The sequence below is a fragment of the Rhincodon typus genome, chromosome 7, assembly GCF_021869965.1.
Source record: "Rhincodon typus isolate 14 chromosome 7, sRhiTyp1.1, whole genome shotgun sequence".
NCBI lineage: Eukaryota > Metazoa > Chordata > Chondrichthyes > Orectolobiformes > Rhincodontidae > Rhincodon > Rhincodon typus.
Window position 1 is genome coordinate 61751803 of NC_063338.1, and position 12663 is coordinate 61764465.

The 12663-nt window shown below is 40.8% G+C and overlaps 1 protein-coding gene across 3 annotated transcripts in view; it reads left to right on the forward strand.

Annotated features, from left to right (window-relative positions):
• faima (Fas apoptotic inhibitory molecule a) overlaps positions 1-12663 on the forward strand; it is a 31896-nt gene that overhangs the window by 15348 nt on the left and 3885 nt on the right. For all 3 annotated transcript variants that reach the window (XM_048599059.1, XM_048599060.1, XM_048599058.1), the window contains 3 exons: positions 2240-2373; positions 8062-8290; positions 10751-10800. In XM_048599059.1, coding sequence (XP_048455016.1) covers positions 2240-2373; positions 8062-8290; positions 10751-10800 — 413 coding nt within the window. The remainder of the gene's footprint in view (positions 1-2239; positions 2374-8061; positions 8291-10750; positions 10801-12663) is intronic.

Here is a 12663-nt window from a genome sequence, read left to right on the forward strand (position 1 = left end):
ATACAGGGAGTACAATAGGGGCCTGAGAACACATCCTTGCAGGGCATCAGTATTAAGGATTATCGAGGAGGTGCTGCTGTCTAGCTTCACTGATTGTGGTCTGTTGTTCAGAAAGCTGAGGATCCAGTTGCAGAGGTCAGAGCTTAGACCTAGGTCTTGGAGTTTTGAGATTAGTCGGGAAGAAATAATGGTGTTGAAGGTGGATCTGTAGTCGATGAGTAGGAGCCTGATGTAGATGTCCTTTTTATCCAGATGTTCCAGGGATGAGAGTAGGGCTAGGGAAATGGCATCCATCGTGGATCTGTTTCTCCAGTAGGCAAATTGCAGGGGATCAAGGCGGGCTAGGAGGCTAGATTTGACATGGGCTATGGCCACCCTTTCAAAGTACTCCATGATTATGGAGGTCAGAGCCAATGGGTGGTTGTCGTTGAGGCACATTGCATGTGCTTTCTTTGGTATTGGGATGGATGGACTATTACTATTACATTTCAATTCTAGTGACATTATTGCTACATATCTGTCTGTTTTGCTTGATAATTGGTTTCTATGTGAGAATTTGTTACATGTAATTACTGATTGTATTAGAAGCTAGCAAAAACAAACAATCTAAAATAAATAAAAATGTTGCCATTTGATACTATTTGCATTGGTGTTGTAAATATTTCTGACATTAAAGTACAACAGGATTTCATGAAATGATTTGAACACATGTAGCCAGCAATGATGTAAAGTCTGCAAAGACAATATCTCAAATGCATCAATTAATGCTGTAATGTTGCTTAAACAACACAATTGTCATGGAAAATTTAAAAGTTTATAGACAATCAATATTTTGTAAAATAATGAGAACAATACTAGATGGTCAAGATTGTCAAGAGCTTTTACTGCAATAATATGTCATATTCATTTTGCAAGCCTGTCTTGTACTTACCCCCTACAAGACGACTGATCCATATTGCAGTTTTCTATCATCCAAGAACCTCTCCCTAAATGTCGAGTCATAGTCATAGCCATAGAATTATACAGCATGGAAACAGACACTTGGGTCCAATTAGTGCAAGCCAACCATGTTCCTAAGCTAAACTACTCCCATTTGCCTGAGTTTTGACTCATATCCCTCCAAACCTTTCCTATTCACGGATTTATCCAAATGTCTTTTAAACGTTGTAACCGTAGCTACATCCACCACTTCCTCTGGCAATTCATTCCGTACACTAACCAGTCTCTGTGTTTTAAAAAAAAAAGTTGCACCTCATGTGCTTTTTAAATCTTTCTCCTCTCGCATTGTAAATATGCCCCCGAGTTTTGATCTCCCCACCTTCGTGAAAAGATCTTTGCTATTCACCCTATTTATGCCCCTCATTATTTTATAATCTTCTATAAGATCAGCCCTCAACTTCCTACCATCCAGTGAAAAATGACCCAGCCTGTCCAGCCCATTTTTATTACTCAAACCGATCATTTCCAGCAACATGCTGGTAAATCTTTGCTGAACCCTCTCCAGTTTAATAATATCCTTCCTGTAACAGTGCGACCAGAACAGCACACAGTGGTCCACAAGAGCCCTCACCAACATCCTGTACAACCTCAACATGACGTCCAAACTCCTATACTAAAAGGTCTCAGCAATGAAGGCAAGCGTGCTAAATGCCTTCTTAACCAGCCTGTCTACCAGTGACACAAATTTCAAAGAATTATGTACCTGAAACCCTAGGTCTGTCTTGTCTACAACACTACCCAGGGCCCTACCATTAACTTTATAAGCCCTGCCCTTGTTTGTTTTACCAAACTGCAGTACCTCACATTTATCCAAATTAAACTCCATCTGGCACTCCCCAGCCCATTGACCCAATTGAACAAGATCTCATTGTAATCTTAGATAACCTTCTTCACTGTCCACTTCAATCATTTTTTTTTAAAACAGTAATGTGTTGCTGTTCTTTTGACATTACACCTGTTATGATGGGCAATATTCAGTTATCTACTTGTTGATTTCTGATTCATTAACTGTATAGTTATAAGTTCCTTATGCTGAAGTGTTTGCTGCTGTTTATTGTCATTGCAATCTAGTATTTTGAATACTTGCACTAATGAATCACAATATTTCATGATATATTCATTTTTAGATGTGTTAGTTATGTCTGTAGATTTAGAATTCTAGGTTGCCTTGACAAATTTCACAGTATTCATAATTAGTCGTGTACTCTTGCCATGCATTTATATTTTTGTGTTTTCTTAGCCCTCCATTTACCCCCTGAGAAAATGGCTGACCTGGTGGCATTTTGGGAAGTTGCTCTAAGCGATGGTGTTCACAAAATAGAATTTGAGCATGGCACCACCTCAGGAAAGCGAGTGGTGTATGTTGATGGAAAGGTAAGATATTCAATGGTTGCTTTCATATTGGCTCAATCATTATATTTAATTTGCTAAGATTTTATGTATAAAACTCTCCTAATCAATAAGTAAAGCTAATCCATTCAAACCAAAAAGTTATAGGATAGAACTGTAGTTGGGATATCAGTTGAGATGATGTAACTGATATTGATGTTGGTTCAGAAGAATGAAAATTGAGCAAACCTTCAACTGTTCAATAACCCATGTTGAGAAACAAGATCAACATCTGTTGCAATGCTTTTCATTGTCAAGTAGCTTGCCAGCACTGAGTCCACACAAGAAAATTAGTTATTTGGGCAGATTTTCAATAGTGCTCAAGAAATAACATCCAAGAGGCTAAAATATTATTTTCCATACACATGTATAAATTCATGAGAATTGTTTGTTTCAATTAACAGATTTTTAATAAAAAATTTAAACATTTTTATTTAAAAATTATGAAATTAATTTTTTAATTGATTTTATAAAACAACTTCAGTCATGGCAAAGGGCTGACGTGAGGTAGGTTTTACAATCAATCATTGCAATTAAAATATAAAATACAGAAAATTGTAGAACAGAATAAATTAGGACTTTAAGTTATTGACATTGAAAGTCTAGTAACCATCAAAGTTTGTAAATTGTGCAATTGAGATGTGATATTGTATTATTCTAAAATCTTATTGTCCTACATCTTAATTCAGTTAATTTTTTTCAGCTACATAGCTGGTAGCTGATGTTAGTCCATGCCAAAGAAAGAAACACTTTTCCATTTTGAGCATTAAATCATTAGTTCCCATGACAGATGCACATTAATGCAGCATAACCTCTCCAACCTGAAATACCTGAGACAAAGTGCTTTCTAGATATCAGAATTTTCTGGATAATAGAATGACATTACAAGTATGTGAACTGGAAAACACTATTTATATAAATACTTCCCTGAAACACAATAGTGATAAAAATAGAGACAACAAGGTGCAGGGCTGGATGAACACAGCAGGCCAAGCAGCATCATAGGAGCAGAGAGGCTGACGTTTCGGGCCTCGACCCTTCATCAGAAAAGGGGGAGGGGAAGGGGGTTTTGAAATAAATAGGGAGAGAGTGGGAGGCGGATAGAAGAGGGATAGAGGAGAGGATAGGTGGAGAGGAAACAAACAGGTCGAAGAGGCGGGGATGGGGCCAGGAAAGGTGAGTGTAGGTAGGGAGTTAGGAAGGGGATAGGTCAGTCCAGGGAGGACGGACAGGTCAAGGGGGCGGGATGAGGTTGGTCGGTAGCAGATGGAGGTGCGGCTTGAGGTGGGAGGAGGGGATAGGTGGGAGGAAGAACAGGTTAGGGAGGCAGGGACGAGTTGGACTGGTTTTGGGATGCGGTGGGGGGAGGGGAGATTTTGAAACTTGTGAAATCCACATTGATACCATTGGGCTGCAGGGTTCCCAAGCGGAATATGAGTTGCTGTTCCTGCAACCTTCGGGTGGCATCGTTGTGGCACTGCAGGAGGCCCAGGATGGACATGTCGTCTGAGGAATGGGAGGGGGAGTTGAAATGGTTCGCGACCGGGAGGTGCAGTTGTTTGTTGCGAACCGAGCGTAAGTGTTCTGCAAAGCGGTCCCCGAGTCTCCGCTTGGTTTCCCCGATGTAGAGGAAGCCACACCGGGTACAGCGGATGCAGTATACCACATTGGCAGATGTGCAGGTGAACATCTGCTTGATGTGGAAAGTCTTCTTGGGGCCTGGGATGGGGGTGAGGGAGGAGGTATGGGGGCAACCACCTCGAAACCGATATTCATTTCAAGCCCACCGACTCCCACAGCTACCTAGAATACTCCTCCTCCCACCCACCTTCCTGCAAAAATGCTATCCCCTATTCCCAATTCCTTCGCCTCCGCCGCATCTGCTCCCAGGATGAGGCATTCCACTCCCGTACATCTCAGTTGTCCTCGTTTTTCAAGGACCGTAACTTCCCCTCCTCGGTGGTCGAGAACGCCCTCAACCGTGTCTCCCACATCTCCCGCACCTCATCCCTCACACCCCGTCCACGCAATAAAAACCAAAAAAGAATCCCCCTCGTCCTCACGTACCACCCCACCAACCTCCGGATCCAACGCATCATCCTCCGACACTTCCGCCATCTGCAATCCGACCCCACCACCAAAGACATCTTTCCCTCCCCACCTTTATCTGCTTTCCGGAGGGACAACTCTCTCCGTGACTCCCTTGTCCGCTCCACACTCCCCTCCAGCTCCACCACACCCGGCACTTTTCCCTGCAACCGCAGGAAGTGCTACACCTGCCCCCATACCTCCTCCCTCACCCCCATCCCAGGCCCCAAGAAGACTTTCCACATCAAGCAGATGTTCACCTGCACATCTGCCAATGTGGTATACTGCATCCGCTGTACCCGGTGTGGCTTCCTCTACATCGGGGAAACCAAGCGGAGACTCGGGGACCGCTTTGCAGAACACTTACGCTCGGTTCGCAACAAACAACTGCACCTCCCGGTCGCGAACCATTTCAACTCCCCCTCCCATTCCTCAGACGACATGTCCATCCTGGGCCTCCTGCAGTGCCACAACGATGCCACCCGAAGGTTGCAGGAACAGCAACTCATATTCCGCTTGGGAACCCTGCAGCCCAATGGTATCAATGTGGATTTCACAAGTTTCAAAATCTCCCCTCCCCCCACCGCATCCCAAAACCAGTCCAACTCGTCCCTGCCTCCCTAACCTGTTCTTCCTCCCACCTATCCCCTCCTCCCACCTCAAGCCGCACCTCCATCTGCTACCGACCAACCTCATCCCGCCCCCTTGACCTGTCCGTCCTCCCTGGACTGACCTATCCCCTTCCTAACTCCCTACCTACACTCACCTTTCCTGGCTCCATCCCCGCCTCTTCGACCTGTTTGTTTCCTCTCCACCTATCCTCTCCTCTATCCCTCTTCTATCCGCCTCCCACTCTCTCCCTATTTATTTCAAAACCCCCTTCCCCTCCCCCTTTTCTGATGAAGGGTCGAGGCCCGAAACGTCAGCCTCTCTGCTCCTATGATGCTGCTTGGCCTGCTGTGTTCATCCAGCCCTGCACCTTGTTGTCTCGGATTCTCCAGCATCTGCAGTTCCTACTATCAGTGATAAAAATAGTTTAAACTTTAAAAGATAACTTATCCAGTTGCTGTATCTTCCATGTTTCTGCTCCCGGAATACTGTACTGTGTCATTTGCCCTGCTGAAAAATTTCCTGAATAACTGATGTTTCCAACCAATAGATTTACGATCTGGAGTGGCTACTGTGTATGACCCCATTACGTTCCTTCAGATACCTAATTCACTGCAGAGAGAGGCTGCTCACCAATCCGACCACTACACTCCAAACTTTGCCTTTGTCATGCCTGAGTTACACAGCTAACAAAAAGTTGCAAGGTGTTTTGATAGATTGATGGCAAACTGGCATAGAGGAAATAAAATAGAAGTATTAAACTTGCACTTCATCACTATGTATGCTATGTTGCAGGTTGTGCGTGGCAAATGATAACATGAGGGGTCTAATGTTTAGTACTTCTAGGGATTTTGCTAGTTGGTTACCGATCAAGCAATAAGATTGGCTTGAATTCTATGGGATTGTGAGACGGAGGATCATTTAAAACAAGTCCAACCAATGTCAGTTCAATTACTTGTGAGTGCTGCTCTGAGAGTTTGTCTGCTGATGCCCAGAATGGGCAAGGAAGAAAATTAGAACATATTGCTAGCTCTAGTCAAGTAATTGAATGTCACCCTGCATAGTTCTTCAATTCCTGTTGTCATGGAAGTGGCAAATGTTGCCCCTGTCACCTCTATGTATCTCAAAGCAGGAGTCAAAAAATCCGTTTTTCTTAAGTGATTAAGAAGATCTCCAGGGCTATACTTTTTGATCTTTGAGGGCTACCTTTTGAGTTTCAGGAGCTCCTTTATCATTCACAATAATTCCTTTCACAGATGATGCAGTGAATATACTAACATTGTCTTCTGTATTTGTGGTGACCTATTGGGTATTTACATTCATAGCAGCAGGATTAGAATAATTCAGCAATAATTATTATTATGTTCCCAGCTGATGTTCGTATTGGTTCACTGGGATCCCAGAAATTAAACCTAGCTTGATAGACAAATTTGGTTTTTATTTCAAACTATGGACCTCTGCTGCTGAACACATTCACAGCTGTCTGCCTGTGTGCATTTAACACCAAGAATAAACCTTTACTGAACAAGAGAAAACATGAACTGTATTACAGTAGCCAAAATGGTTGAGTTTAATTACCATCAGAAAATGATTCAAGCTGACACTACCCCTTTTTTTTCCCAGCAGTATTCTTGTAAACAACCAAACTTCAGTGAAGGGTCATCACTATCTCCTTTTCAAGGCTTCTTGCTCAGGCTGGCACAGGTGCAACTGGTTTTCTATCGGTGAACTTCCATGCATTTGCTACATCTTCTATTGGTATCTCCCTAATGTATTGCAAACTATTACTCACTAATTACTATAGTAATATAGTAATACTATAATATTAGTATTACTAATACTCACAATTACTGTAACTTCAAAGCAAACATGTTTTCATTTCTTAGGGTCTCGCAGGAATGCCTGAGACTAAATGGAGCTAGGGAACAGGTGATCATTATTTTAGTAAAGGGATTATCACTGCTGATGTGACGGGCCAAATGGCCTCTATCTGACTTTGGGTTTCTGTACTTCACTCTGAAGATTATTTCTTTTATGCATTGAAGATCCCCAAGGGATCTTATTGTTTATACTGTTTATCTGCTTTTGTTTTAATGTTCCAACATAATGAAATGAACTTTGTGAAATTTTCAAGTAAGACAACCAGTAGCTGGATGCGCACAAAAAGAAGCAAAGTTTGTTAGCGTATTGACTTGGCTCAGTTGGGAGCTGGTGCTTTTCTTCAGTTGCAATATTTCAAGTCCGCTCCATGATGGATTTGAGCTGTCAAATGTGGTTTAACATCCATTGCAGTACTCCGAGAACATTATTTTGTTTGACGTGCCACCTATAAGCAGTAAATGATTCCATTTGTTTGTTCAAAGACCAGGGAGATTTTTAATTGTCTCAGCCAACATTCTTTCTTCAAACTCCGACAGAAATAGATTATCTAGTGATTAATTTATTTGTTGTTTGTGAGACTCCAAATGCACAGTGCCTGCTAATGTTGTCTACTTAATTGTGATTGTGATTGTACCACAAATAAAGACAGTATAAAAGAGAGGATGCAACTCTAAAGGAGTTTGCAGAAGCAGAGGGACCTGGGTGTCTATACGTATAGGTTACTGAAGTTGGCAGGACAGGTTGAGAGAGCTGTTAATAAACCATACTGTATTCTAGGCTTTATTAATAGGGTAGAGAGTACATGCGTTAATTGGTTTGAATGCATTCTATATAATCTGATAATTTATCAATCTGTTTGTCTTATTTTCCTTTCCATGTGATGGTTTAACAAGCTTTCCTTTCTAGCCTCTGCCGATTGATTGATTTGTTTTTTTAATACTCTAATGGTGTGTTAAATTTTGTAATGTAGTGTTAGTCTTTGATTCAATATATAATGTTTATTTATTATAACTTGGTTTGGTCATAAAGTTTGAAAATCCTCAGTCATTGAATGTTTATTTTCTTTGTGTGTGACGAACAATATTTTAATGTCAGGAGGTTATACGGAAGGACTGGATGTTCAAACTTGTTGGGAAGGAGACATTTGCAGTTGGAGCTACTAACACTAAAGCAACAATCAATATTGATGCAATTAGTGGTTTTGCTTATGAATACACATTGGAGATCAATGGGAAAAGCCTTAAGAAGTACATGGAGAACAGATCAAAAACTACAAACACATGGATATTAAATCTGGATGGAATAGATGCACGAATAGTGCTGGGTAGGTGCACATTAGGGTAGGAAATGTTTTGTTCCTTCATTGCAATTGGCTGTACATTTATGTTGACCTGGTTTAAGAAATCTATAAAGTGTTTCTGAATGGTTTCCATCTAAAATCAGTCATTTTAGCATGTACTCATCAGTCCACCTCTGTCATGATGTACATTTGCTGCACTTTCAACTTCCTTATAGTCCAACCCCTTAAAACCTTGACTACCTCTCTGAACTAGTCTTTCTTGTTGAGACCAAGATGTCGCTTTCCTTAGACACTTCTCCTGACACCTTTTCAAATTGCTTCCATCAGCCTCTTCAAAAGCCATTCTTGAACCCAACGCCCAATAAAATTTGTGCTCACTTTTCCCACGCATTGCATTTCAAGTTCCTACAATTGCTTTGCCATTTGCCCTTGGCCGTGACACTTCCCCATACACAGTCAGCATTCTTTGGAATTGCAGTTATGATATACTGTCAACTTCACCTTTATCCTGACATTTTGCTTTGGGGGTTGGTGGTGTGTTATTTCCAGAGTAAGGTGGTGTGACCTTAAAATTAAAGCTAGACTTTTCAAGGGTAATGCCAGGAAGCACTTCTTCACACAAAGTATAGTGAAAATCTGGAACTAACTTTTAATAAAAGCTGTTAAGATATAATCAATTTGAAAATCACAGAATTGTTACAGTGAGATAAAAACCATTTGGCCTATGCACTCAAATGACCATCATTAACAAGTGCCAATCTCCTGCTTTTCCCCGTTCCCTTGCACACTGTTTTCATCCAAATAATCATCCAATGCCCTCTTGAATGCCTCAATTGAACTTTCCTTGATTGAACTTGCCTTCACCACATTTCCAGAAAATAAAAATGTCGAAAGGGAACTTAATACCTTTGCCTAACAAGAAACAAGGGTTTTGGAAGCAAGGCAGATATTTGGAATTAAGATGCTGCTTAGCAATGATCTAACTGAATGGTTGAACATACTTGAGGGGCTAAATGACCTACTTTTCCTATGTTCTTATTCCAAAGCAGGGCTTCTTAAAGCTTTGTTAGCCTCGCAAATTCAATCTTACGTAAACTAAGATTTGTTCTTTGGACCCCAGCCACAATGAGTCCCATTCCCCAGTTCTGTCCTTTGTATCTCTATTGATTTCCTATTCCTGGTATATGTTAAGTTTCCACTTCAAATTTTCAAACTCACTGTTTATTGAATCTTTAAATACTGGAATAATTGGTCTCAAGAAATTTTGCTTGTTCAGCTGTCCTATCAATGATTAATCTGGAGTGAAATCCTTAAAACAGGAGTTAGTACTATGATTTGCATATTCAAGTCTGCTATTGTCAGTTATGTGTGGGTACTCCCAACCCTTAGAAGCCACCAGTTTCCAGTTTGGCTGTCAGCGCAATTCCTTGTAGTTTGGGCACAGGGATAGTGGTTTGAAACTGGTCTCAGCAGCACAAATTTTTGTTCAAAAAATGAACGCTGCTTTTTATTCTTGTACTTTATACCTCTATTTCTAAATTCCCATTAGTTTTCTAATGGTTTGTTTGGTTAGACACAGGTTTGAGATAAGTATATTTTATGATCCCCCGAGGTCTTCATTCATCCACATGTTCAGCATCTTTATATATTCTTCCATATTTTTCTTCCTAAAATGTGTTATGTCCCACTTATCCACATTAAATTTGATCTGTCACACATTGTTAAATCTGTAATCTGTCTTTTTCAAGTTTTTTATGATATTTTACACAATTTGCCAAAATCTATTTGTTTTGTCAATAAATTTCTAAGACTATGACCAAATCATGTATATTCAAGAACAGAAGTGAACCTAGTATTAGCTGGTTGCGGTTTGCCACTTCCAAGATTTTTCCAACATGAGCAATCTTGTTTCTTGTCCATCCTCAACTTGATAATCTGTTTTGCTACATTCTGTATTACACCAAAATTTCTAAATTCTTTATTTGTTTATTATCTTTGCAGTAACTTTAACTTAGATGCTCTCCACAGCCCCACTTTTTTAAAATATTTTTTTAAATACACCTGTAAAAGTCTTCACTATTTCTGTTTTTTTTAATATTAATTTGTCATAGTTCTTTCTATTCTTTTTCAGTTTCCACTGCATTATATATATGGCTCATCATTTTCTTCAGTGTAACACATCCCAGATTCCAGTGTAATGTTTTTCCTTTCTGCAGATCTATGTGCCCTAAACAAAATAACTGGCCTAATTTTATAAACTACAATCACATATGCATTTATTTTTATTGCATGCATCCACCATAAAAAATCAAATCACTATTGTTTATTGGTAACTAAATGTGAAGAAATGTTACTTTAGTTAAAGTAAAAGTAAATTAGAGAAATAGTTTGGCTAGAAAAAAAGAGAAATTGAGAAATAAACTCTTAACATTTGGTATTTTTCTCTAATAATTTTAATCATTCTTTGACTTTGGTCCTGTGCAGAGAAGGACACCATGGATGTTTGGTGCAATGGGAAGAAAGTGGAGACAGCAGTAAGTTTTTCAAGCTTAGAGATTACATTTCTTTTGTATTGAAAGGGAGGCATACTAACTAAAATATGAATTTGGTTAATAAACCATTTTTTTCTTTTTAGGGTTGCATTTTCAACAAGAAAAATTTTAAATAACCCACTACATTAATTAACTTGAAACTTATAATGATTAAACAAATGACCAGGTTTTTATCATCAGATTTGAGGGTGGGAGGACCTATACAATTCCCTGGATGGCCTGCTCTATACTTAAAGCACCAAGGTTGCTGTTTTGATATTGCACCTGTGTTATTATAAATGCCCCAAGAACTGAAATTGTGTTCATTTAGTTTCACTTACAAATTTAACTGACTTGAAAGGGATGAATGATGCTTCAGCTAGTTAGGGTAATGAACCAGAAAGACCAGGAACATTTTGAATGTAAGAACACTGAATCTGTCATGAATGTCTTTTGATTAAAATAGGGAAAAATTAACCTGAGCCCTACCCCTCATCACCCTCCCTGGAATGCGTGTGCTTGAATGTTCGACAAGGACAGAAATGGATCAAGTATAATACAGTCTGTGCTCCCATTTATGCCTTGCAGCTAAATAGCCTTCCAACATTCAACTACTTAGGTTCAAACTCGAGAATGTGCAGTTTGGTGAGTTACATATGATGTGCTGAGGAACCTTGACAGGGTAGATATAGAGAGAATTTTTTTTCCTTTTTATGAGAGAATCTAAAACCAGGGATCACTACTTAAAACAAAAAATCAGGAATTGTCCATTTGACAAAGGTTAGATGAATTGTTTTTTGTCATGAGTGTTTAGAAATCTCTACCTGGAAAAGTGGTGGCAGCAAAATCCTTGAATATTTTAAATGATGTGGAGGTGCCAGTGTTGGACTGGGGTGGACAAGGTCAAAAATTGCATGACACCAGGTTATAGGCCAACAGGAACAAAAACAAAGTTGCTGGAAAAGCTCAGCAGGTCTGGCAGCATCTGTGGAGGAGAAAACAGAGTTAACGTTTCGGGTCCGGTGACCCTTCCTCAGAAAATAGGGAGGTGGGTGGGATAGGGAGTAAACAATAGGATAGAGCCCAAAGAGAGAGAAAGACAGTTGGACAGACAAAGGAGTTGCTAACGATCAGGCTGGGAGGGTGAGTAGTTGTTAATGGGGACTGTTAGTGACTAACAACAGGGGGTGTGTAGTGGCAGGCTATGTGGTAACAAGGTCTGGTGTGTGGGGTGGGGGGCTGGGACATGGGAGAGTTTAGGCCCTAAAATTATTGAACTCAATATTGAGTCCAGAGGGCTGTAGGGTCCCCAAGTGGAAAATGAGGTGTTGTTCCTCCAGCTTGTGTTGGGCTTCACTGGAACACTGTAGCAAGCCGGAGACAAAGATGTTGGCCAGGGAGCAAGGTGGTGCATTGAAGTGGCAGGTGACAGGTAGTTCAGGGTCTTTTTTGTGATTAGAACGTAGATGTTCTGCGAAGTGGTCACCAAGTCTACGCTTTGTTTCCCCAAGGTAGAGGAGACCACATTGTGAGCAGCGAATGCAGTAGACTAAATTCTGGGAAGTGCAGGTGAAGTGTTGGTTCACCTGGAAGGTATGTTTGGGCCCTTGGATTCTGGGGAGGGAGGACGTAAATGCGCAGTTGTTGCACCGTCGCCGGTTACAGGGGAAGGTGCTGTAGGCCTGTGGGGAGGTGTTGGGGGTGAAGGAAGTGTGGACCAGGGTGTCCCAGAGGGAACGGTCCCTGCGGAAGGCGGACAAGGGAGGGGAGGGGAATATGTGTCTGGTGGTGGCATCTTGCTGGAGGTGGCGGAAATGGCGTCTGATGATCTTCTGGATGTGGATGCTGGTGGGATGGTAGGTGAGG